General features: G+C 32.0%; 1 protein-coding gene across 1 annotated transcript in view; it reads right to left on the bottom strand.

Moving 5' to 3' along the window:
- Positions 1–22003, bottom strand: part of LOC143918550 (thyroid transcription factor 1-like) — a 58390-nt gene extending 36387 nt beyond the window's left edge. Inside the window, exons 1-2 of the mRNA XM_077440488.1 lie at positions 21753–22003; positions 12759–12967 (exon numbers count right to left, since the gene is read on the bottom strand). Of these exons, the coding sequence (XP_077296614.1) occupies positions 12759–12967; positions 21753–22003 (460 nt within the window). The remainder of the gene's footprint in view (positions 1–12758; positions 12968–21752) is intronic.
- Between the last annotated feature and the right edge of the window lie 5581 nt (positions 22004–27584).

The raw sequence follows: 27584 nt of genomic DNA, 5'->3' as shown, positions 1-27584 counted from the left end.
AAGAATATAATTCCAATTAATTATTCTCATTTAAGATTCAACAGAAAACACCATAGAAGAGTTCCTAAATTTATGAAATCATTTTTACGGATTTACTGACACCATTTTTGACAAACAAGAAATGATCTATTTTTTTACGGAGAGAATCATCAAACTACACATCACTATATTAGAGAATCCTTTAAAAAAAACCTTGATATAACCACCATAAAAATTTTCATTAAAAAGTAAAAGCACTCAACGTAAAACAGAGCTAAAATAACACACTCAAAAGAGCGGGACGACATGTCTAGGTAGACTCTAACTGTGATAGGCGTGTCTTTACATAATTTTTAATTCGTACGATCTTATTATTTCGATAAGTTTTTTCTACACTTCATCAAATATGGCAATCACTGTCAATACAAGGATAAAATATCACCAAAAACAATCGGGGAGAGTTTTAGGAAGGATCGTGACCAGCATGTCAGCGGTTTTTTAAAGGTATCTAAAAAAAAAAACACGTGCTGCGAACCACTCTGTCTGCACCTTCATGGCAAAATGGTATTGATTGTGGATTATATATATACGTAAAGGTCGAGTGTTAGCTATATTTTCGTATATTCGAGCTACCGATCGCGTTGAACCTGTCGAGTGCGTGTATTAGGTAGTGTATGGGGTACATAACACACTACATTTTCGGTAGTATATGGTGCGTGTCCATCGGGCTATGTCAATATTTGTGCAACGAAATGCATTCAAAGATGGTTCGTGTGCATTGAAAGTAAACACACACTTATATCGGATAGGTGAACTCGAGTGCGTTCGAACAGACCACTGAAATTTGCTTGTTTTTATAAATAAAATCAATTGTAACAATCTAACTCGCCTGTAAAAGCCTGATGGAAAAAGAGACTGTAACAGAATCGATGATTGATGAATGGCTTGCGAATAAAGTGGAGGTTTTTAAAACGAAGCTTACAAATGATTTTGAAATAAGGAAAAATCTCCCCTCGGAAATATTGCACTCACTTATGAAATATAAATGCTGAAATAGCGAGAAGGGGATTCACAGCAAACAAAGACACCAATAATGGAGATATGTTTACGCCTTGAATATCGTGCTCTGTTTGCTCTGCGAATGGTGGGGAGATGGGGGGGGGGGCAGGATTTGGTTTTTTTTATTATTTTTTTTATTTGAAATTTGACGAAAATCGTGTTAAAATATGCGTAATTTTCAAATAGATATTTTCCCCCGAGGTTGCGAATCCACCTGTCGTCTCTCGTACAAACAAATTTCAAAATCTCCGATTTGAACTGATCTGTACATATTTACCTTGTTGTACAAGCTCTCGTGCACAATTCAAATTTATTACAATTTATGTAAATTATGCACGCCATACTATTTGTAAGTAGGTGGTGCGTTGCAGTCAATACTTTTTTAATATTATTGTTTACATTCTATCTATAGTTACTTGATACTTTGATAGTGATATCAATTGTCAAATTCATATACCTACATATAGTACAAAAAGTAAATACAACGTGTTAATCGAATTTGTGATGTGCTAATTATATTAATGCCGATCACAATAAGCGTGATGATATTAATTTTTAATCAAACTAAACATAAATACTTTGATTATATTCAAAATTTATGAATCATATCATATTATGAGTTCTCTCTACCCTGTATCCCATTTCTTTACCCTGTTCCTTTTATTTTGGGCATGCTTGGGTATAATTATTAATTATGTTATAATTATTATATTATTTAATTGGATCCGCCTTATTGAAGCGTGTGGAATCTACGGTCGATTTGGGTATCACTTTTGATCCTCAGCTCACCTTTCACAACCACATCAAGACAGTTGCTGACGTTTCCTTTCGTCGACTCAGATGTGTCTTGAGATACATATGCTAGGCTATTCTCCAACCATTTGTCTTCTCGCTTGCTTATCAACTCCGCATGAAGCAAATTGCTCTCTAATGATTGATAAAGTACAAAAAACAGGAAAGACTATGGGTATTACCCATGTTTATACCCTATTCCTTTCGTTTTGGGTATGCTTGGGTATAATTCCCTTGAGCTTTGGAGAAACTATTCATTAATTCGTTTCGTTCTCCAGCTTCTACGTGGTAATACGTCATGCCCAATGTTGCTGGTGTGATGATAACGTAAGCGTTAAATCACGTCATCAGACTAAATGATGATATCACTTCAGATTAAATGTTAATCACATTCAATTCACAACAAACATTGAATGTCAGTGGCATGATGTGTTGATCACATTAAAGGATGATAACAAATGTTCATCATGTAAGACATTCTTCAAGGTGGATTTTTTTTAATTTAACATTGATCGAATTGAACCGTATTGTGTTGATATCTATGTATGTATATATGTATAAGCTGTTATATTTGAAAGTGGCAGAAGTCCAATTTTCCGTTCCAAAAACACTATTGATGTATGACTTACATAATTCACAAATTTTTATCCCGGAAAAAACGAATAAACGTATTACAGGCCACCAGTATTTTTAAATATTGTTAAACGCAAAACATTATATTTAAAATTTTGCGAAATATTTATCGAAATGAAGAAAAGTGGACTTTCAAATATAACGGTTCATATAATTGCATCAAAGTTCTGCTAATATAAGATTCAATATCATTATTTGGAAATTATATCATACTGGATAATATTCTCGATTAATAGTGTGTGACTAAAATTCATTTGTTTCACATTCGTCCCTTCAGTTTGGGGTGGGAAGATGGGGGTGGACCGCACAATTTTTTTCCAGTGTACAAATAAAGACCGAGCCTTCGGTCCGTTCGTTCCCCATTCTATTCAGTCGTCGTCGTACGTATCGACAAGATATAATATTTTATTGAATTCTTTTCTGTCGTCGAGTGTTGTGTAAACAATGCAGGAAAAAAGTATGGAAAATCTTTATTGTGAGTGTGTTAGTGGTGGTCATGTTGGCATTCCTGCCCGTCATTTCTATGACATGCGGGGAGGTCTGGCGCCATTCACACACACACATCACAAATAAACCTTTTCTTTTATTAAAATTGCTCCGTCAAATGTCAACGATAGGCTCCACACAAAAACTTTCCTATTTACTTCTACTTTCCTTTTCATACCAAGCGGCGAGAGTAAATAATCGACGATATTGAGAAAAATCATTTTTGAATTGTGGCTACAAAATAGGTACAACGAATGTATGAAAATAATAATATGAAGGTTCCAAAATACAACGAAAAGTTAATAAGAAAAGTGCCAGAGAATATTCTAATAATCGATGTAAAATAATCACGAAAATCAGTAAAAGTGTGAGTGAGAATTAGTGGAAGGTGAATCAAATTAGACCCGGGCCATACCGTGCAACTTTGTCGGCCGACTACATACATAAGTGTATGACCAGAAAAAATATATGGACATGTGAGCGACAAAGAAGTTGTGGCATGCCCTATCTAACTGCATACATTGGTTTGGTCGCTCTCAACCAAGTCGCTCGCAAGTCGTACGGTGTGGCCCGGCTCTTAGACGTGTTTTTAAAAGTTAAATAAACATGGTGATTTAAAACATTCATGTGAAACAACTCACTCGTCTTACTCTTATTTTTACGAGTATATCAAGTGTATTGAAAATAATGCTATTGTTTTTTTTATTTTTTGTCTATGTATATATACATTGTTATTTTTCTCATATATCTTGATTTTTTCGACCACTGAAGAGCTTTAGGGACTCCTTTAATGCGAAAATGGTCCAAACTTAAACTTAAACTTAAATAAATAAATTATAGATATTAAGATAATAAGGCAGTAGAAGTAGTTGAAAATTATTTGTATTATAAATTATAAAGAAGAAGAAATAAAGAGATGTATCTCTTCATTGTGCATTGAAGAATGAGCACTGTTTTCAAATCCAAAATGCCACTCGTTTTACCGGTGATAAAGTATGTATCTATAGGAAAATTTGGCTTTGAACGTCGAAATTCTACACCAAGTCAAATTAGCTCAAATAAGTAAGAACGATGTAAGCTTTGCATAACGAGAATAAATAGGAAACGGAATACTTGGGTGAGAAATATATAATAACAAGAGTAGTTGATAATATGAGATAGTGGAAGAGATTTAAGTTCAAATGGGTGGGTCTCGTAGCTGGAAGAATGAACAAAAGAAGTGCTAGAATGTTAAAGGATACAAGGAAGGCAACGAGAGAGGTGACTTGATGAAATTGTGTGAGATGAGATGGATGAGAGTTGCACAAAAGAGAAACAATTAGAAGTTTTTTGGAAATAGATATGTCGTTATCCACTAGTGGGTTGTGAATGGCTGTAAATGATTTTTTGAATTGCAGAATTTTTTGATTTTGATTCTTTAAAAGTTTTAAATATACATGGTACATATTTTTTTGCAGCTGTAAAAAAATTGTAGAATGGAAAATCTATAATTCCTATATGAATGAACAGACGATTATAAAAAGTTCTAACATCACATTCATCTACATCGATGGTTGCCTCGTGGGCTCTTTTTGAGCGTAGTTTATATTTTGAGCGTGAAACTTTTTTTCGACTGACAATGGATTAATACCAGAAATTAATATTGTTCTGGCATCTTTTGAAATGAAATAACTGCAATGAATACTATATTTATATTATTATCTGCTATGCCCGTTCATTGAGTCAATTTTTGTATGAAATTACTGTTAACTAAATACTTTTTTCTCTAAGCAAGACATTATTTAGCTGCTAGCAGTATTATTTTAAAATAAAACGAGCAGGGTGCTCGTTTTATTTTAAAATAATACTCTCAAAGGAGTCGAATAGTTAAAAACAGAAAATATTGTTTATTACGGACGTATGTCTGTACCGATGTTGTTAAATGTTAGTACAAACCTATACATACAACAAAAGTAAGTATAAACCTTTCCGACAAAAATAAAAAGGCAACGACGGATCTTATCTACAATACACGAAAATATTTCCATTGTTATTGATTTATTTCATTACAATTCATAGTACTTGCTATATTTATTTTGTCAAAATACATATTATATTTTATATTGAAAATCCCTGTCAATTGCATCTATTTTAAAAAATACGTTAGTAGGATACTACAGCAAAAATGATCTACATAGCTTGCTCCTTAGCTAAAGGATTCAAATATATCTGAACTTAAAACTATTGTAGATCATTTATATGAAAAAATATATATAATATATTTTTAAAACATCGAAGACTATATATACGCCTTGAAATCGGTGTTAAGAAATAATGTGCAAAATTTAAAATCATAATTAAGAACGGTTGACACGAATAGTGTTTCTCAACGAGTGCTATTGCAAAGTGGTAAAGCCACAGCTATTTATTCATAAACGATATGTCTATTTGGTCTTATCAGCAATTAATTAACATTTGATATTAATCATTTCGATTCAAACAATAAATGGAATTGTCGATAGGTCAATTTAAAAGAAAACAGCTTAGATTTTCATATAAATAAAATCATATTCAAACATATTCCAAATCCAACCCTGTAAATCGACATACATATAACATATGAAGGTAGAGCTACCTACATATATATATATTGGATGATATATAGTAAAAATAAAAATAGATAGATCCCCCGTACAGCATCAGCAGTGAGAACAGGCACGTCCAGCGTTCGCGGTATGTTTACATTGGTAAAATCCAATGAACAAGCAATGCGGCCTATGAAAACATCCAACAGAACTGTCATACCCTTGTCGTAAGGACAATGGAGGACGTTAGCCCTAAGAAACCTCATGTCCATCGGCCACCTTATGCTGCATTCAACCCTTCGCAACACTGCCGCAATATTATCATATAAGAGTATTGTACAAAACAAATCAATCTATAAAACAACCCATTGTACTGGCATCCAACAGACGTTTGATTGCTCCAAATCACCATAATTAAAACCCTCCAAAACTAACATTTGACCATCGATTTACTATTTAAATTAAAATATGTGAAAATTTGTTATCAAGCAGATGAAGCTTATTCATAAATTGCAATTGCATTTCCATTATTTTTTAATTAATTAAATATTTTAATTGATGTTGCTTCCATTTTTTCGTTCAACGTTTGAACTTTGAATAAATAGTAAACAAATGAATTAAAACGCGACTTTTGTATGAACAAAAATTTGATTCATTTTCAAATGTTTCAAAATGAGTGCTACCTACCCAATTTAATTTTATATTTAATATAATATTATTAAATCAATTCCGAATTTTATTCATACTTTGATCGGACGCTATTTTTTAATTAAACCAAGTTTAAGCAATTATTTAAAATTTTTATGAATGTTATTAAGGGCGAAATCACGTGGAAAATAGAAAATAGAAGATATTCGATGTTTCCGATTACTTTTTATTTAATTTTGATTAGTTTGTAAAGTTTCGAAATTAAGTTTGAAAAGTTTCGTTAATTTGAAATCATTATCGCATTTCAAGGATATTTGGCTGCCACCATGATATCGATAAAATTTTAGGAATTGACCATATGTTCTACAGTAGTAGTGGCCAGGCGGGCTTTTTTTGGACGTAGTTTATTTTTCCAGTATTAGGTCGAAAACGCACTGAGTGGTACGTGGTATTTGTTTTTTTAGATACTTTTAAACATGCAAAAGAAACGCAGCACTCCTAGCCCATATACATATATGGTACATAGTCCCAAAAATCATCCCCTATAGTGTTTTCCGTGATATTTAATCCTTGTATTTATCCTTGCTTGACAGTGATCGATAACGGTGAATCCCATATTTGAAGTAATGTAGGAGAAACTTGTCAGTTGCATATCGATATGCATACACGTGTGACCTCTCAAATACCTACATATATACATATATGCATTCGGCACGTGCAAGTACACCTGAATTCGGTTTAGGGAACACCCACTTTACGGTCACAGCGGGAAGTCAAGGTAAAGGACATGTGACGTCCCTTACCACTCAGTGTGTTTTCTTCCCAACACTTGCCTTCCTGGGCTTGACGTCATTCAGTTAAAAAGTTATGTTTTAAGTTTAAATAATGCAAAACCTGCGAGGCTATTGTAATTAGCTGTATTAATCATTTTATCGTGTATTAAACGTCGAATAATATAAAATAAGTGCAAGAAATGAAAAGAATGACGGCTGAAGCAGAGCTTTCATTTCAAGGCTATAATAAAAGTACTTGGTCTAACACAATGTGGAAAATGTAAAAACATTTTTAATTAATTCAAATACTATTGAATTGTTGATTACTGTCATATTCATATATTATATTCTAAGGATATATAAATTGTATTTAATTTATATTTTTGACAGTTCCAATATTTGCACAAATAAGTAGTTATGTCTCCAAATGAAATTCATTTGCACGTGACTCATTATGGGTTTCATAATTAATTCAAAATTAAATATCATATTTTCAATTATTCAAATCCTTAGAATAATACTGTGTTTAATTAAAAAAAAATCGCCATGCTCAATATTTGTACAAAGACGTAAGTACAAACATGTTAATCAAATATATAAAATTTGTATAAACGAGACGAGTAATTTTAATAAATCCTAATGAAATAAAAATGAATGAAATTAAATTCTCAATGAATTAAAATTAAATTATGACATCAGTACTGTAAAGCCGAATTGAAAATTGGCTAGAATTGTAATTACACATTTCACAATAAATTTTATATTATATTTTACAATAGCATATATTCTCCTCTTTAAAATAATAAATAAATTAGTCGAGTATTGTGTGTCGTTCCTGAATTAGACCGTATTAATCAAAAGTATTTACCGTTTAAGTGCCGATCTCAATATCGCCACTTAACCGTGACCAATCAAAATATTTATACGTAGAAAAGGGTCAAGCGTACAGATGTCAATATTTTCACTGGCCAATCAAACGCGATAATAACGCAACACACGCGTTTTCAATTGAACAAAACTCATATATGTACATATATAAAATACATATATGTATGTATAAAATACATATACAATACTATTTTGCGATTTGATGTTTAAATTCGGGGGTTTGAGAAGCTTGTATTCGTATGCTGGATATCGCTTTAATACGGCCCGGAGCGTTACGACACAAACGTTGACACAAAATGAACCGACAAATTACCGCCAATTTCGTCCTAAGGGCAAACGCCCTGAAGAGGGATCCTGGTCTCCCTTCGCCATCGTGTCACCATCACATTGTGGGAAGGGGGATTCGCAAAATTGATTTACGCACAAAAAAGCCCCACAGAATCAACTCTGTGCCGATATTAACCAATCTAATTGCAAACTGCCCGAGGCGATACAAATAGGGACAATAATATGGTAAAAATTTAAAAAAATAAAATAAAATTTAAACTACCAGCGTATTGTTAATATAAAATTAAATTCCAATGTTTAATTTTTGAATTTTTAACGTCACAAATAAATTAATATATAAAATCGCCTGTACTGCCGCATATTGCACTGTATGTACATTTATTGCAATATAAAACATTTTTTATCATAAAAATCATTACGGTTTAAAATGTTATATATAAAACTGAAACAGCGTCTGTAATTCGTTTCTGAACATTTGTGATTGTTCGGTCGTTAAATTTTTTTTTATCTTATATATAAAACTGAAACGGCTTAATATGCAAGAGGCGAAAATTTTATATAGATATTTTTAATGACGTATTTCCACTAGTAAATAATTTTGCAGTGTAAAATTGTAATGTCAAAAGATTTAATACCTTATCTTATATGTATATAAAACCGGAACGACGTCTGTAATTCGTTTGTGATTGGCTGCCGTCAAAGTCTTTTACGATTGGCTGGTTTAGTCAAAGACGTTTGCGATTGATATTACTTTTTTTCGATTCAAATAAATTTAATAAAAAACCAAATGAAGATTTTTTTCATGATTTTCCGGGAGCATGACTAGTTTCGTATAATTTAAAAATTAATTATAGTTATTTATAATTATTATAAATTAAAAATGAAAATATAAATATGACAATTACCATAAATAATTTGATTAATTAATTCCTCTATAAGTTTTTTTACTTCAAATGTTTTTATGTAGAATTATCTATTCTCAGTGGTGGATCCAGGGGGGGGGGTGATAAAAGTTTTGAGACCCGGCCTATTTTAAGTTCCCGGTTCGAAATAGTAAGCGATGTAAGTGAACCCTGCAAATTCCCGTCTGCCCAGCGGTGACAAATTCGTCGACAAAATTCGCCGTTAATAGTAAAGTACATATGTATATAAGTAAAGTATGTATACTCATCAAACACACATCTTCTTTTTTTAATCACTCTTTTTAATCCCCCGGCCCGAATTTTTTGTCAACGCCTATGCGAATCATATCACGGCTCTTAACTCTTAAATTTTAACAATTTAGTAAATAATTGAAATTATTTATTTGGGGGAGGAGGGGGGTCAAAATCAAATTAGATTAGAGAGTAGATCCCCCACTATTATTGTATTAATGTATTTAAAAATAATAATTACTAAATTCATTTCAATGAATTTTTATTACATAAAAATAAAAAATTGACTGAGTATTTTATACTGCACACTATATAAGTGAAAAATCCTTACACAAAATCTACATACATATGTATATATGTATATATACACACAACAGGTAACACGTAGGTTTAGGCTACAATGATAATTCTGAAATTATGGGGAAAGAGAGGAGAGTAAGTAGACACGATTTCGTGCAACGTTTCAGCGTTGCAACGGGGAGGTAGTAGGGTGGTAAAGTATCTCCCCCATCATTCTATTTCAATTTCATGCAATGTTTCAGCATTGCAAAATTTCGTGACGTAAACAATTTGTAAAAAAAACATCACTTAAAAATCTATGAAAAATTCGCGTAATTCCGTCCAGTGACTTAATACTGGCTATTTTTTTCACGACGCGCGAATATTTTCACATACACGTCCTCGGCATTTCTATACATGTACAGTATCTTGGTAAATTTATGTAGATAGTAGTGGGTGGGTACTAAAAGGCGGTTTACTGAAGAGACATTTGCTCGGTTTGTCGCGCGCCGCGTAAAATACTCCGGCTCCGGGATATTCGTGTCGTGGTCACCCGCCCTACTTTGCGCGAGAGGGTGGTAATGGCCGTGTCATCACCAGATCTTGGCCATTTATCACCATACCTATACGCCACTCGTATCCACGCGCCGCTGTCCTGAAGGGTCCAGGAAAAAATACACCCCTCTTTCCGGCATCTCTCTCTCCGTGTACTGTGTATGAACATAGTAAATATACGTCGAGTACTATTTTTATTTTTAATTGTTACCTATATTTAGAAATACATGAAGTAGGGCTTTATATAACTGCAACAGTGTATCAAATTACAACTTTTTTCATTTATGTAAAACTAGCTGAACCCGGCATGCGTTGCAATGCCACAATAACGCGTGCAATTCCCGTTCCCGTTCTCGTTCCGTTCCACAGAAATTCAATTTTATATATAGCCATCCCACTGTGTGTTTGTGGTACAGCCCTGAATGGTCAGTACATTCGAGCGCGAGGTAGGCGTGGCGCGATTATTGTCACACTCGCGGCGTGATGCATTGAAGGCAGGATAGCTTTACTTTTGCGTCAGTAAAATTGGAATTACGAATATTATTAAGAGGTTTTTTTTCACAGTAATCTTCCCGGACATGCATACAACAAATCCTGAAAGTTTTATCGTAATCGGTTCAGTGGTTTAGGAGCCTATACACACACAGACATTAAATTTTATATACAATTGTATATAGATTGATGTCCGACTAAATTAAAAACTAAACTAATGAAAAATGGGAAAATATCATAAAAATTACTCTCAAAAAGAATATTCATAAGCAAAACGGTTACCAGAACTGCACGTGACATTAATTGATAGTACTTTGTCATATTTGTCAATTTGTTTAACACTCAAATTGATTAAATTATTGAATTGAGGTCAAAAAAAGGACATCAAATAAGAGGTCGTTTACATATGTACTTGTGTATAATTGAAAAAGTATAAAATATCAACTCAGTTTGATAGTAAAAAAACTACAGTAATCTTACCATCAATGTGATTATACTTTTGAGCACGATCTGATTTTTTTAATAATAATAAATGTTAATACTTGGGAAAGGTGGCACAGGCAATGGATCCAGTTTTATATTTTTCCCATGATACCATTTCGGTCTGCTCTTATTGCCACCCATAATGTTAAATTTTTACCACCATAAATATAAATGTATAGATCATAATGTTGTGAAATCATATTCAGATAGTGGTGACATTGTAGGCAGGATGGTTTTTGATAATTTGACGAGAAACCGTTTCAAAAAATCAGATAAATTGACAAATTGTGACATGATTGTAAACGATCGAAACGAACGAAACTTGTAAATGATCGACTTGAAATCACAAATATCCAAGTCTAACCAACAGCACTATAGAAATACCCGGAACAAATTCTTTTTAATCTAAGTCAACCCAGAGATTGAACCTGGCAACCTCTCCGTGGTTAGTATAAACGCAACCACCGAGCTATACTGTTGATTTTGTGAAGTTTCTTTTTACACGGTTTCTATTGCACAATTCAATTTTACCCACTTTTTTTATTGTACATCCACTTAGTAAAAATTTACAGGTTTTTCTTTTTGTTTTTGTTTTGTATGTTTAATAATTGAAATATTCTTGAACAACTATCTACCTACTACCCACTAGTTTGTCGCCACGATAAATTGCCCAACCGATTGCTGCGTCAATGGGCCACTTTAAAATGTTACATATGATAAAAATAGCTCAGTGGTAAGCGTACAATACTTTCAACCATGGTACTCATGGAGTACTCATGGATTCATTCCCTGGCCCAGTGTAGCTGACCAGAACTTGGATATATTATATGTATATATGTAACTTATGACCACTTCCAAATATAACTGATCAATGAGTATTGTAATAAGTAGACACCGGATAGTCACAGTGCTTTTTCTAGGAATCGGGGCGGTTTAGTTCTATTTACAAAGCTAGAGTCCAAAAAAAAAAACGTTAGGCGAACCTTTAACAATGCAATGAACAATACACAGCACCCTCTGGGTCCGTTTTTTTCAAGACGGCACCTTGGTTATCCGGCCTTTGGTAATAAGTATTGTAAGTATATATGATCAGTAATCATATATACTTACAATACTTATGAACAATGTTTGACCATAGATGTAAAAATAAATCGAATGCAAGTACATAGGTGAATAGATAAAAAGTATGCTATCTCTATTCCGATACTAAAATTGCTATACAACTTAGGCAAAGTTGCACACAAATGTATATTATATATATTTTGTCCAAATTATTTCGAAAAAAATCGTCCAAAATGATACATTCACCCAATAACAAGCCACCAGACAACACATAATTTAATTTTCAATGGATAATTGTGAATCAGTGGCACACAGAAGATGAGGAGGGGCTTTCGGTATCAGATTTCGATACGCCTCGTGGAACTAATACGCCGGACTAAAATTGTACAAACATTTCGTCGCTTTGTTTGCAAAGGCTCTCTCCGAACACTCGACTAGGGAAGTATCACTTGCAGAGAGTCAATTTAAAATGCAACCGTGTCATGAAGAAATACTACCTACCTGTTAATTCGACCCTATTCGGGGAAGAGGGGGGGGGGTGATATCGGGTTACATTAAAGGCGGGCTTATTTAAAATTCGATAGGTAGATGTTTCGTCGAAGTGGTATGAAATGCAGACTCACTGGCAAACCTGGGGTCGTTGGCGGAGTGAGCGGTGTACCAGGGCGGTGCGGCTCTCACGTCATAGTGAGATGAGAGATCAGGGGGTGGTGGGGCGCAGTAGGCGGAAGGGTGCGTAGGCGCACCGCCGTAAAGGCCAGGTGCGTATCCGCCCATCCCCGCGCCGCCCCCGCCCACTGGCGAGTTAATGCTGCTGCCTGAAGACGTCGATCTGAAATCATCATATGAACATTAGAATGGTATAAATAAGATCAAAGGTCACAACATATAAGATCAAAGGTCAAACAGACGGGAACCATTCTACACTACGCGACTAAAATCCAACAGGGATTCTATTTGTACAATATATGTATGTATGTAACATTAAATCCCTGCTGGATTTTCGTTGCACAACTTAGCATATTCGACTGTCTACCATCTACCGATTGTTTGATATGTGCAAGCAACTAATTACATAGAGGATGAGATATACATATGTACATATACATAAGTAGATAGTTGACAGCTTATGATATCGTTGAAACTCAGTAGTGGCTTAACCTTTAATATTTATTCACAATTTATAACAGTAACAAGAGAGTTCTTAAGAAAAATGAAGATCACACATGTTTAAGAGGTCGAAAAAAATAGTGGAAGATAAATCGAACAAGAGTAAACTGCCACTTCCGGTTGAGGTATGCTTACCAAATTTTATCCATAACTTGCTATTACGCTTAAACTTCTAGATATGAAATTTCAGTTCAATAAACCAAAAGGTTTCTGAGGAAAACATAAAAAACCTCGATTCTCTAGAGTAAAACTACTACTTCCGGTTCCGATAAAAATATTTAAAAAATATAAAGTTATAGATATTATTATTTTTATTACATGTAAAAAAAATTTAATCCGATTCAGTTAGCGGTTTGGGAGATAATTTAACTCAAAAACTTAAAAAAAAAAGAGGACACCTATAAGAGGAGGTACCATTTCCGGTCAACTTAAAAATTTGAAAAAAATTCACGTCGTGTCGATAAGAATTTCAGTAACCGATACTAAGTTTCGATTTGATAGGACTAACGGTGTTCAAAAAATCCCTAAAATTCAGAGACACACACACACACATTTTTTTAGAACATGAAAACGTGATCAGTAATCGATTCTGAGTTCGAATCAGTCAAAATCTCGAGTTCGAATTTTTGCATGATCACAAAACTTCATCTATTGTTACTACGTACATAGATAAAGTAAAAATATATACATAATTAGGTATGCGAAATTTCAGATAAATTCTATTTGTACAATATATGTATGTATGTAATATTGAATCTCTGCTGGATTTTCTTTGCACAATTTAGCATATTCGACTGTCGGTTTGTTTCATAAAGGTGAACGGAAACCGAAGATTAAATTTTAGCGAGTCATATTTAAAGCATTTCAAATGGCACGCTAATTTATTTGAGAAAACTATAAGAAGCTAACTATATTTTTTATATGTAGTACTAGTAGTTTTTGCCAAATATCATTATTTGAAATGTCTGTTGTGCATTTCAAAATATTAATACGTATATTGAATTAATTAAACGTATTAAAAAAATTACAATTGACTATATATTTTATAACTTAGCTAATTGAGCTGTTATGTTTGAAAGTGGCGCAAGTCCGATTTCCATTTCCAAAAACATTATTTCTATTTGACTTAATTCACAAATTTTTATATTTGTTTGAAATATATAAATTGTTGAAAAGCAGAAAAACGTATTACAGGCTACCAGTATTTTTAAATATTGTTAAACGCAAATTATTGTATTTCATATTTTGCGAGATATTTCTCAAAATGAAGATAAGTAGAATTATGCCACTTTCAAATATAACGGCTCAATTATCACTCGACTTTTTCAGATTGTAGTTTTGCTCTACATAAAGTTTATCCATAGCTGACATAAGAAATATTGATTGTAAGTTCTGAATGAAAAGTTTTTGAAGAAAAATAGTAGGTAGTGTCACCACTTTTTCCTGAAAATAATGAAATGTAACTTAAAGTAAACTAATATGTATGCACATAGATGTTTGAAAAGTGTGTATTTGTATATGTAGCATGAGCAGATATTTCATCTACCGATTGTTTGATATATGCAACTAATTAGATAGAGGAAGAGATATACATACATAAGTAGATAGTTGACATTTGTCAGCTAAAGCTTATGATATCGCTGAAACTCAGTAATGGCTTAACCTTTAATATTTATTCACAATTCATAACAGTAACAAGAGAGTTCTTAAGAAAAAAAATATATACATAATTAGGTATGCGAAATTTCAGATCGATTTGACGATTTGAAGTAGTTCAATTGAAAAAGAGACAAACTAAATAAAATATTTTAACAAAATGACTAGAAAGAAGAAGAGAGACAAGAGAGAACAAACTTAAATAGTTTTAAATACTTGCTTACTTACCTATCTAATAAATTGGTACACTGTATTTATGAACATGTTTTGATTATATTTATGTGATCGATCGCTTGGTCAAGTAACAACAAACTTGATTAAATTATAAAGCTTGACAATAAGTCTTGACTATAAAGTCAGCTTTCCTATATATACATAGGTATTTACCCAATTGATTCTAAGATTTGCTCATCCAAACGATTGACTAAATAAGTAGGTACCTACAGAAAAAAGCATTCAATCGATTTCATCGAAGTTAAGGAATACAATACTATATACGAGTATATTAAATACATATGTATGTATGTATGTATATTCAAAATTTGGAATTATGAAAAGTCAATTAATGTTTATTTTCGTATAGAAATTTACGGTTTTAACTTGGATAACTCATTATGAAAATGTTTCACTCGGATAAAATTACCTATGGCGCTTTAAAGTAGTTGAAAATTTAAGATTAGGTATCTCATTCATCTCACCGTTAGAAATATAATATTACATAAATATGATATTACATGTATGTTAAGCCCTAACATATCTACATTATATTTTTACCCTCTTTATATTTACTAATATAGATAGTATATGTACTTTACGAGAAGCATGTTAAAATAATCGCCAGCATTAAATGGTTGCACTGTACGAATTGGAAATTATTATATATTAATGTATGTATGTATTTACATACAATTATCATATTTTTTTAGAAAATATAAATATATAATCGTAATTCTTAAATGTATTGTATCTACCGAGTATTAATTACTTTTGCCATTACGTCAAAATTTTATATTTTTAAAATTGGATGAATAAACTAAGAATAGATATAAAAACAAAATATTGTACAAGATATTTATTTAAATAAAAGGTCAATTAATTTCACAGCAAATAGTTTTAAATTATTTTTTTTATGATTATCTATTAAAAATTATACATACATACATACATACATAAGCCAAATTATTTTAGTTATTTTCACTTGATATTGAGTTCCATATATGGATGTAAATATTTCAATTTTATTAAACAGTGTCGTAAAATGCATGCAAAGTGTATATTTTGCTATTTTGAGCTCACGATAATAGAAACAATAGAAGATACGTACTGTATATTTTCAATTCTATAAAAATCATTTACCAAACATTTCATTTCATTTTGTTTCCATTCAGACAAAGGTTAAGTTTTGATATTTTAAATTGCAAAAAAATATATATGTAGATACTTATGTACATAAGTAGTAATTGATTGATTAATTACCAACCGATTACAATTCAAATATATGTATGTATGTATGTATGTAGGTACCAATGCATTCAATTTTAGCAAATGGGCACTTACTATCAAAAAAGAAGTAAATTGCATATATTTTAAATCATACCTAATAAATATCATTCTAAATTAAATTAATCTACTAAGATGTGGGATTAATTTTCAATAAAAAAATAATGTTAAAGGTTACGTCTTGTCAATGTTTACATTTCGAGGGGGATTATGAACCCTTTTATGTTCTTAGATTCTACATGCAAAACACCGACGCAAAAAACTGCTCGGTATTAATATTATTAAAATTTGCTATTATTCGTTATAAAAAATATTAGATTCTCATTAATATCGTCATCATTTGTCAAAATAAAGTTAAGATTCGAGTAAAAATTTTAAAATATCATACCAAATTGCCAACGTTAACAAATGCCTAAATGAAATAAGAAATAAAATATTCGTTATCAACCGGTCACTATTTCATTGTTTATTAACTTTAAAAAAAATAAATATTTTAATTTATTACTAAATAAAAATATAAGCATTTTATAGCAACAATTTTACATATAGTATATGTATGTACGAAGATACATGCGTGAGGGTTTTTTATATAATTACCTTACATATATATGTACATATCTATGAATCATTTTTATTTTTTGAAAAAATAATGATATTCTAATAAGAAAATCTTTAGTAAGTTAGCATTTACTTAGGCAATCACTTTTGTATTGGTAGTTGTTTCATTTTTCAAAGAATTCCTAAACCATCCAAGAAGAATTCCGTGAAATATGACGTTATTATTTCATATTAAATAATATGAATCCAATGAACATTTTATCAACATCGAAATTGGAACAAAAATAACTTTCGGAAAAATTATAATCAGGTCAAAATGTACTAAGTATATTTAATGCCTTCGAAAACTACAATTTTGATTCCATTTTAAAAGACGGAAAAATCAACAAAATTCAATTGTATTTTAAATTTCCCGTAAAACTCATATTGAAGTGAACTAGGTAATATAATAAATTTTTGTACTTTGCTATATCAAAATCAAATGTTGTATACTAACATGAAGATCTCCGATAAATAATCACTCAGCATTTACTTATTTTATTTTTATTTATTTTATTTTATTAATTGAAAAATCAACAGACAGGATGTACAGAGATAGGTATAAAAAACACAAAAAGTAAATAAATAATATATGTAACACCCGAGTCCAATAATAGATTTTTACAAAAATGAAAAAGATAAATATAAGGAAAACAAATTAAAAAGTAAAGAATAAAGGCATGACAAAATATGTAGTACATTGCATAATTAAACTATAGTATTAAAATAATTGGAAAAGGTTATAAGATAGAATATAAGAAGAAATTGAAATTTACAAATATAAAAAACAAATGAAAAAGGTAAATACAAAATAAACAAATGAAATGGAAAGGAATGAAAGCTATAATATGATTAAATAGCACATTACATAACTAAACTAAAGTATAAAAATAATGGAAATATTGGAAAAATAGAATAGAAGAAAAAATGAATCAATCGGTCAAGATTCTCTTGATGTTAGACCTGAATTGATGTAGGGAAATACCAAACAGATCAACCTCATTCAGCTCTCCGTTAAACATACGATAAACGCGCTGCAGATAAAAATATTTTTGGGAATTAGTATTGAAAGGATCAAGTGAAAAGAGTGCAACGCGTCTAGGGTATCGAACTGGGATTCTGAAATTAACCTTATTCAGTAAATCAGAACAATCAAGGAAACCATTTATGAGCTTAAAGAAGAATATAGCATCAGAATGTCGTCGCCTGACAGAAAGATTGTTAAAAGAAAGGATTTTTAAAATGTCGGAAACAGTAGAATGGGTATAGGTAGGAAAAAGGTAGCGTAAGGATTTAATAAATTTAAGTTGAACTTTCTCAATACAATTAATATGGGATAAATAAAAAGGTGACCAGATAATTGAGGCAAATTCAAGGTGAGACCTTACAAAGGAAAAATAAAGTAATTTTAGTACGTAAGGATCATTAAAGGGTTTTGTTGAGCGGAGTAGGAATCCAAGAGATTTAAATGCTTTGTTGGTAATAAAAGAAATATGTTCAGAGAAATCTAGTTTATCATTGAGTATTACACCAAGATCCTTAATAGAAGATGACGTGTTAAGGATTGAATGATTTAATTGATATTGATTAGTAATAATTGACTTATTTCTAGTGAAATTTAAAATAGAGCATTTTTCTAGATTAATAAAAAGATCATTATTTAAACAATATATAGAGAATCTATCTAGATCTTCTTGTATCTTATGACAATCGTCTATGGTGTATATAGGTTTGTAAATTTTTAAATCATCAGCGTAAAGAAGTATAAAGGAATGTTTGAAGACTTATGTAAGTATGTATGTATAATATAATAGGAGCTGTTATATTTGTAAGTGGCATATGTCCACTTTTATTCATTTCAAGAAATATCTCGCAAAACATTAAATATGCATAATGTTTTGCGTTTTACAATACATATTTCATAATACTGGTGCCTTGTAATAGTTTACTCCGCTTTTCCGAGATTTTGGACATATCAAATTAAAAGTAGCGATAACAATTTATGAATTAAATCAAACTGAAATAGTGTTTTTGGAATTGAAAATTGGATTTTCAAATATAGCGGCTCATATATAAAAAATCAAATCATATCGATTTTTCAATTGATAGGTTCTTAATCTTACTTTAAAAAAATGTAAGCTAGTAGAAATAACTTAATTTATTCAAACTTTTTTATATTATTATTATAATTTATTTATTCAAAGAATATATAAATAACTACAGTAAAAATTTATATACTATTATAGTAAGAAATTAATGAGAATACAATTCTATCATTTGGTCTTCTTATTCACTAAAATATATTAATTTAATAGTCTGTCCAAAACAAATTTGTAAAATTTGTTCAATATTTTTTTTAAATACATAACTATCATGTCAGCACTATTATGATAATATAACGAAATGTATTTATCAAAATTGTGTGATAGACGAATAATGATATTTTATGTTTATTTGGTATTCTTAATGGTATTCATCATCGACTGCTCTGAATTAGTGAGCTTAAACGAACTTATCGAATAGTTATGTAAAAATCGCGCAATTCCAAAAAACAATCCCACCGCAAAAAGATCAAATCTTCAAACAGTACTGAACTATATAAATTGTAAAAAGAGGCTGACGGTATTTAGTGGATACCTAACATATTGTAGTTTATTTATATTTTTCTAAATTTTTAATAATAAATTTATTTGTATTGTACTGTATTTTTTTTCTTTTATTTTTATATATATAAAATACATAAATAAAACGAACTTACCGAATAATTATGTAAAAATCGCGGAATCAAACCTTCAAACGGTACTGAACTAATATACATTGTAAAGAGAGGCTGACGATATTGAGTGGGTACTTAAATTTGGCAAACTAGTAAAAACAATCCGGAAAATACACACACACATTTTTCTAGATCATGAAAACGTGATCAGTAATCGATTCCGAGTTCGAATCAGTGAAAATATCGAGTTCGAATTTTCGCATGATCACAAAACTTCATATATTGTTACTCCGAGTAATACAAAATAAATCCCTAAAAATAATTTATAATACAACCATATATACTAACTTGAAAAAACTGCATGCCATATATAACATTCCGTTTGTTACAGACATTACTAACAAACTAACCAGTAGATTCTATGACAGAATCACTAATAACTAGAGCCCGGAATCTGAAGAGGCTGTTTATTGTTCAAAGATTGTAAATGATTCCGGGCTCTACTAATAACCATACTAACACACTTGTGAAGAGTCTCGGTGATTACAACAAAATGTCTATACCCTTCGGGTATAACACACAGATTACCTAAACACAATCTGCTTTAAGTCATCGACTTTAGAGAGTCTTTAATTAATATTATGTATTAGATGTATTATGAACATTTATAAGGATTTTAAATAGGTTTTTGAGCTCTTTTTTCTTATTATGCTGTAGATTAACATTATAATAAAATAATACATACTATGAATACTAACAAAATTAAATTAGACAAAATTAAATTAAATTAAAAATATATGTAGACTTATTTCGGAAATAAAAATTCTAAAATTGCTGTTTTACAAAGATTAAATGGTACACCAGGCCAACAATATTGTTACAAAGCCTCTACACTTCTTTATGCAACGATGTGCATAAGTATTATTTCTATTTGAGAAATCTATAATAGATATGGGATCTACATACATATTTCGCACGCACTAGTAGAAGTATGAAGTTGTACGTCAAAATTAGCAGTAAAGCTGAGCATATGTATGTTGCTAGTCACTGATAAGTCTTGGGTTCGAGCCCTGGTAAGAAGGATTGAAAATAATTATACGTTATATGATTTGACGTATTTCTGCGGTGCTCCTTCAGATTTGCATTCATTCAGATTTGGATATTTTAAATTAAAAGTCGATCGATCAGATTTTCTATCAAGTGTCTGATTTAACTGTTGAAGAGGCTATTTATAAATTAGCTGCTTTAGGTCATCGACTTTAGAGAGTCCTTAATTAATATTATGTATTAGCTGTATTTTGAGCATTTATAAGAATTGTAAATAGGTTTTTGAGCTATTTTTCCTATTATGCTGTAGATTAACATTAGAATAATATAATACTATGATTACTAACAAAATTAAATTAAATTGTAAAATAGAAAATGATCAGTAGATCAGTAGCTATTTAAATAGATATAAGATGTATTGTGAACATTTATTTATTTATTTATTTATTTAATAGTTTTGGACCATTGTGGCATTACAGGAAGAACCTAATGCGCCACAATGGCCTACATTTGAAAAATATATAAAAACAAGTAAACTGTAAATAAAGGAAAAAAGCAAAAGCAGAAAACATGGAAAAATAAAATAATAAAAAAAAGTAACAAAAGGAAAATAATAAGATAATTTCGTAATAATAAAAAGCATTTAAAAATCAAAATCAAATTAAAATTGTAAAATAGAAAATGATCAGTAGATCAGTAGCTATTAAAATAGATATAAGATGTATTGTGAACATAATTTCGTAATAATAAAAAGCATTTAAAAATCAAAAATCAATATATTGTTACTACGTACATACATACATAGATAAAGTAAAAAGAGTAAAAATTTTCGTAACGATCGGATAAGAGGCAAACTTTTTCCTGAATCGTAATCGTAAGTGAAACGTAAAGGAGGTATGTAATATGTAATAAAAAGCAGTGATTTAAATACCTGTAAGGCGACGGCGGATTCGCAGCCAACTCTAGCTTCCTATAGCTCTCTTCGATCGGACTGAGGATATCCGTAACACTGAAGGGCGTGGTGTGAGCGTGGTGCAGATGCTGAAGGTGCGGCAGCGCCAGATGATGGTGCGCCCCCTTCGGAGACAAACTCATCGCCAGCTCGGCGCCGTTCAGCTCCGGCAGCAGCTGCTCGGGGTATCCCCCGGCGCCGCCGACCCCGGCTCCCACCGGCGCCGACATAGCCCTCTACATCACCACTCCAAACTATAATCACTCAAAATCACCGCCAACGCCAAAAACAACAACAACAACACAAACACTAACTAACTAACAGTACGGTAAACAATATATCACGAGACGGTCGTCCTCATATCACCAACGCACCGCGATCGAAAAAACACTCCGGGTGTATGGTGTGTGTGTATATATATACTGTATAGTGTATGGAACTAAAAGTCGGGTATCAAACTGCGAGAGCTGCGATGGGTGTTAGTCCGTTCGCGCTCCATCGGCCTCCACTCGAATGGTGCAGCGGGATCGATCGGTGCGATCGGTGTGGTCGGTGTGGTCGGCCGATCATCTCCAAGGCCAAGAGGTGTGGTGGGTGGGTGGGATGCGAGAAAAAAGTTGGCGGCGGCCGCTCGCGAAGCGGTTATCAGTTGTAAAATCAAATGAAATCAAAACCGGGCCACTCGCGCCGAGGGCCATCGGCGGAGAGCGCTCTCGAGCCACACGAGAGCCCTCGTCGAGTCGCCACCGTGGGTGACGCCCTCTCCGCCAATCACGAGCCGGCCACGCCTCCAATATTCCCCTTCTTCGCACTGACTCCACCTATTTCTCATAGTTTCTCGCAATTCGTTCTGCTTTCTGCGGCGAGTTCATTTCGTATCGGAGGGTAGGAGAGTGTTGTGGTTGCGTTTTCTCGCCGCTGCATATATGTACGTGGCGCTACTTTCCATGCTTCGCCAAATTACATACTATTGAAATATACATACAGTAGAACCAAAGTATCGCCAAATTACTACTGAAATACAGTTTTCAGGGAGGGGGAGGGGGGGGGGCAAAATTTTTGACTAGTATCAAAGGACTTTCTAGGGGGGGGGGGTGTATTATATTACAGGGAAGAATTGTCAACCCTTCGATTTTATTTATTTATTTATTATTAAATAAAAAATTGCTAATGAATTATTCACAATTAACAATATCAAACTTAAACTAACAACTATAATATAACATAGTTAAAAAAATTAACAAACATAGCATTTTATCAAACTGACATATATAATTACGTCATCTTCCACAGAGGTATCCACTAACACCCCTCAAGAAAGCACCAATGTTACTAGCACCTCTAATGCTCTCAGGAAGGGCATTATGTTTTTATTTTTATTTTTATTTTTATTTTTTTATTTAATTTACACCAAGAAGGCCTAACAGGTAAACCCAATGCACCTTCCTGGCCAAAGACAATTATATAAACATATATGTACACCATCCATATATACACAAATTCTTACACGTATACACAAATACACATACATACATTCATAAATATAAAAATACACATATATACATATACATACATACACACCTACACATATATATATATATATATATATATATATATATATATATATATATATATATATATATATATATATATATATATATATATTCACATATACATACATACACATATACATATACATACACACATACACATACATTACATACATCCATAAACATACAAACATTATACATGCATATACACATAAACACATAAATACACATAAATAAAGATAAATTACTCATATATATATATATATATATATATATATATATATATATATATATATATATATATATATATATATAAATAAAAAATAGCATACATATATAAATAAAGATAAAACCAACATACATACACATTATGCTAAATAAGAACATTACAAAATGAAAACAATATGTGTAAATATGTATGTAGCTAGAAGTCATTTAAAATATGCTGCCCGACAGAACTGTATGATGAAGTAAAAACATCAAGGCTCCCAGAAAGCAGGTTAAATAGTCGAATGGCTCTCGAAAGGGGTGAGTCATCAAGCACATTAGTTCTGGCCCGAATAGGCAGGAATAGAGTTCTGGAGCGAGATTCTCTCAGTTTCTCAGGTACTCTAAGTTTAAGATTACACAGAGCTTCAGGAAGATGACATTCACCCCTTAGAATGTTTAGAAAAAGCTTACCAAGATGATTGTTTCTACGTGAAGCTAAGGAGTCAAAGCCCAAGGAGTCCATGACAAACTTACTGGGAAATAAGTAGGGATAGCGCCCAAACTCTCTCATGTAGAGATAGCGAAGAAATTTTCTTTGCACCCTCTCCAACATTAGCGTGTACCTTAAATGATTAGGACTCCATATGGCCGAACCAGATTCAAGCAAACTGCGCACCAATGTAGTATACAGTAAACGCGTCACTCTGGTGCTATTAAAGGCGCGTGAGTTTCTGATGAAAATTACATACTATTGAAATATACATACAGTAGAACCAAAGTATCGCCAAATTACTACTGAAATACAGTTTTCAGGGAGGGGGGGGAGGGGCAAAATTTTTTACTAGTATCAAAGGACTTTCTAGGGGGGGGGGTGTATTATATTACAGGGAAGAATTGTCAACCCTTCGATTTTATTTATTTATTTATTATTAAATAGAAAATTGCTAATGAATTATTCACAATTAACAATATCAAACTTAAACTAACAACTATAATATAACAACTATATCCTCAGGTTCTAAAGGAATTTAGGTTTAATGCACCTTGTAAATTCAGGGACTTGAGAAATCGTGATTTGTTTGTTCCTCCTGTGGCTCGCACAAATATGTTGTCAACGGCTCCTATATCTAGAGCGATATATCTGCTTAACAGGATTTCTGGTGAAATTGACCTCTTCAATATAAAATATACTAATCTGGTTGAGTGGTTGTTGAGGAATGCCAGTGGTTGATTTTGCCTATTATAAATATTAATGATTGTTATTACTTTATCTATGTTTTTTCTTTTTTTTTATGATTTTAATGATGTTGTGTTAATATTGTTATTATTACTGTTATCATGTTATTATTACTGAATGACCGGCCACAGCGACGCGTTGGAGATCTCTGTAATGTCACTGTGGCTAATATGTTAAATAAATAAATAACATTAACAAACATAGCATTTTATCAAACTGACATATATAATTACGTCATCTTCCACATAGGTATCCACTAACACCCCTCAAGAAAGCACCAATGTTACTAGCACCTCTAATGCTCTCAGGAAGGGCATTATATATTTAAACACCTCTGTAGAAAATACCTTCTGCAGTTTTAGCTTTCTTAACTCTGCCTATAATTAATTTATTCCTATTTCTAATTTTATATTTATGTATATCTCTATTCCTAACAATATGATTATTAAAATATTTGGGTAATAGATTCTTATCTATATAAATTTTAAAGTGCTTAATTTAAGACTATTTCTAATAGCCAACCATTTCAATCAATGCCGGCCTTACACCCAATGGCGCCCTTGGGCAATTTTTCTAAACATCCTTAAAAAAAAATTTTTTTTCTAAAAAAATAGATTGCCATCCTGCTTTTTCTGGGCTTGGGACCTTGCCACAGTTTCAGGCAGTGTCAGCAAAAGCATTACCTTGAACTTTATTTGAAAGAAAGGCTTTTAAATTGATAAGTTCATTGCTAATAATATCAGATTTTGAATTTGCGGAGAGCTTAATTTGAAGATCGGCTCTTTCCAGTAGATTGTTTACGAAATACAAAAAACCCCACATCTTTGAATATTCGTTTAACTGTTCGAATCTAAGATATTTTTTTTAGGAATATAATTGTACGTAATCAGCTAGAATCTTCCAGCGATATATTGAAGCTGACACACAGTTCAAAATTATTGGAATTTAAATTTTCGGCGCCTGAATGTGGTAGAGCTTTGCGTCATCATTTATCCTGCGAAAATGTCTGCTTTCAATAACTCGTCTCTTGTAAAGGCTTTCCGGTTCCTTAATGTGATGGATGAGCATTTGGACCTGTTAAATTGTCATGTTGATGAGCTGGTCAGTTTCATGAGATTCAACACTAGTCTACATATGTCGAGAATTCCGACTTTTACCCGATCATTCATCTCATTCAAATAGACTCGTGTTGGGTAAAAAGAACGTTGGGTCGGAATTCTCGACAGGGCGAACCCTCTAGGCTCGGAAGCGAGGCTCGGTCGACCCGCTCCTTCCTGTCATTGGTTGCTCTTTGCGAGTACTCTAAGTATTGCCGTGCCCTGAATTAACTCGACTTTTACTAACTCGTGTGAAAATAATGATGAGGCGTCAATTTGGCACAACGCGTGCCCGTTTTGATTCATATTTAGATGAATTTATATTGAACCACAATCGAATGCGTGTATATTCCATTCGCAATATGTGGAATATTTCCGTACACTGCCCAACCGTCCGAAATTATATGCGAACCAGGCAGTATATGTCGGAGTATTTCATCAGATAAAATTTGAGTTAATTCGGGGCACGGCAATACTATTGGCATCGCACAGTATATATACACAGAAAAATTGATATCGAACAGTACAGGTCTATTAGCTACAGAAGGCGCGTGCACAGTACTCATACAAATGCATTTTTCATATACAGGCTGTTATTTATATATTTTATTTCAACCGATCGTGTAATGTTTTTAAGATCTATGATATAATTTGGGTGGCATATTTATTTAATATTTGAATACGTACCACGAATAAAATGATAAATAGCATTTTTTTAAATTATAAGTAAAACAAACGTACGTATGCAAAAATTAATACGAATTAAAAAATGAGAAAAAAATATAGGATATAAATTATATTAAACAGGAAATAAGTGATTTTAAAAGTGTTCGAATTTTGATAATAATGCAGTCCTTTTCATTATTATATATAGACATTCTTCTTTGTCGGCTAGTATTAAGTCCCGACCGTTACAAAGATAATAAAATAAATTCGCAAAGAAAGGTTGCGATGTTGGCGGTTTATTAGCCACCACAAATTGATTTCGTACTTCACAAACAATTCGCTGAACACTTCTTTTAGAAACACCAGTCGCTTCCGCAGTTGAAGCATATAAATTTTTCATAAAACTATTTCTTTCGTCACTTTCACTATTCACTATACGATGCATGAAATAGTTGAAAACATTATACACAATTTCGCGAGATTGTCCCGTTAGTGTTTTCCCAGATCCAATTTTATTACAAAGCATTTTATTATCATATATCCACTAATTCTAATGAACTTACTCCAATTAACCAATTAGCAAACAATATAAGAACGCGTTACGTCAGTTTGTGGGGGTTGATCGGTGACTGACCAGTGAAACTGGAAAAAATCACCCTGTAGTGCACACTTGATCACTGAGCAAAAATCACCGAGCAATACAAAAAATAATTGTTGTTTCTGTCATGCTCGGAAAGTGGGTGCGTATGAAAGGGACCAACTGATTGTCCTAGAAAACAGATACAAAAAATCTTATTCATATCTTCACGGATACAATATACGTGTTTGTATTGGTACGTGCCAGCTTTCGCTGCGCGAGCTATATATATAGAAGTTTTTTTCTATACGTTTTGTTTGCAGTGGTTTAGCTGTGATATACATACATATGTATGTCGAATCGAAACGACTATTATAGTACGGCGAGCGTTATCGCAGATATACAGAATAGCGATATTATATATTATAATATATATGATATGATTATCATTTTATTTACAATACCTATTATTTT

Source organism: Arctopsyche grandis, chromosome 11 (genome assembly GCF_051622035.1).
Source record: "Arctopsyche grandis isolate Sample6627 chromosome 11, ASM5162203v2, whole genome shotgun sequence".
In the NCBI taxonomy this organism is placed as follows: Eukaryota; Metazoa; Arthropoda; class Insecta; order Trichoptera; family Hydropsychidae; genus Arctopsyche; species Arctopsyche grandis.
The sequence above is the reverse complement of the archived record's forward strand: the minus strand, read 5'-3'. Positions and strand labels throughout refer to the sequence as shown.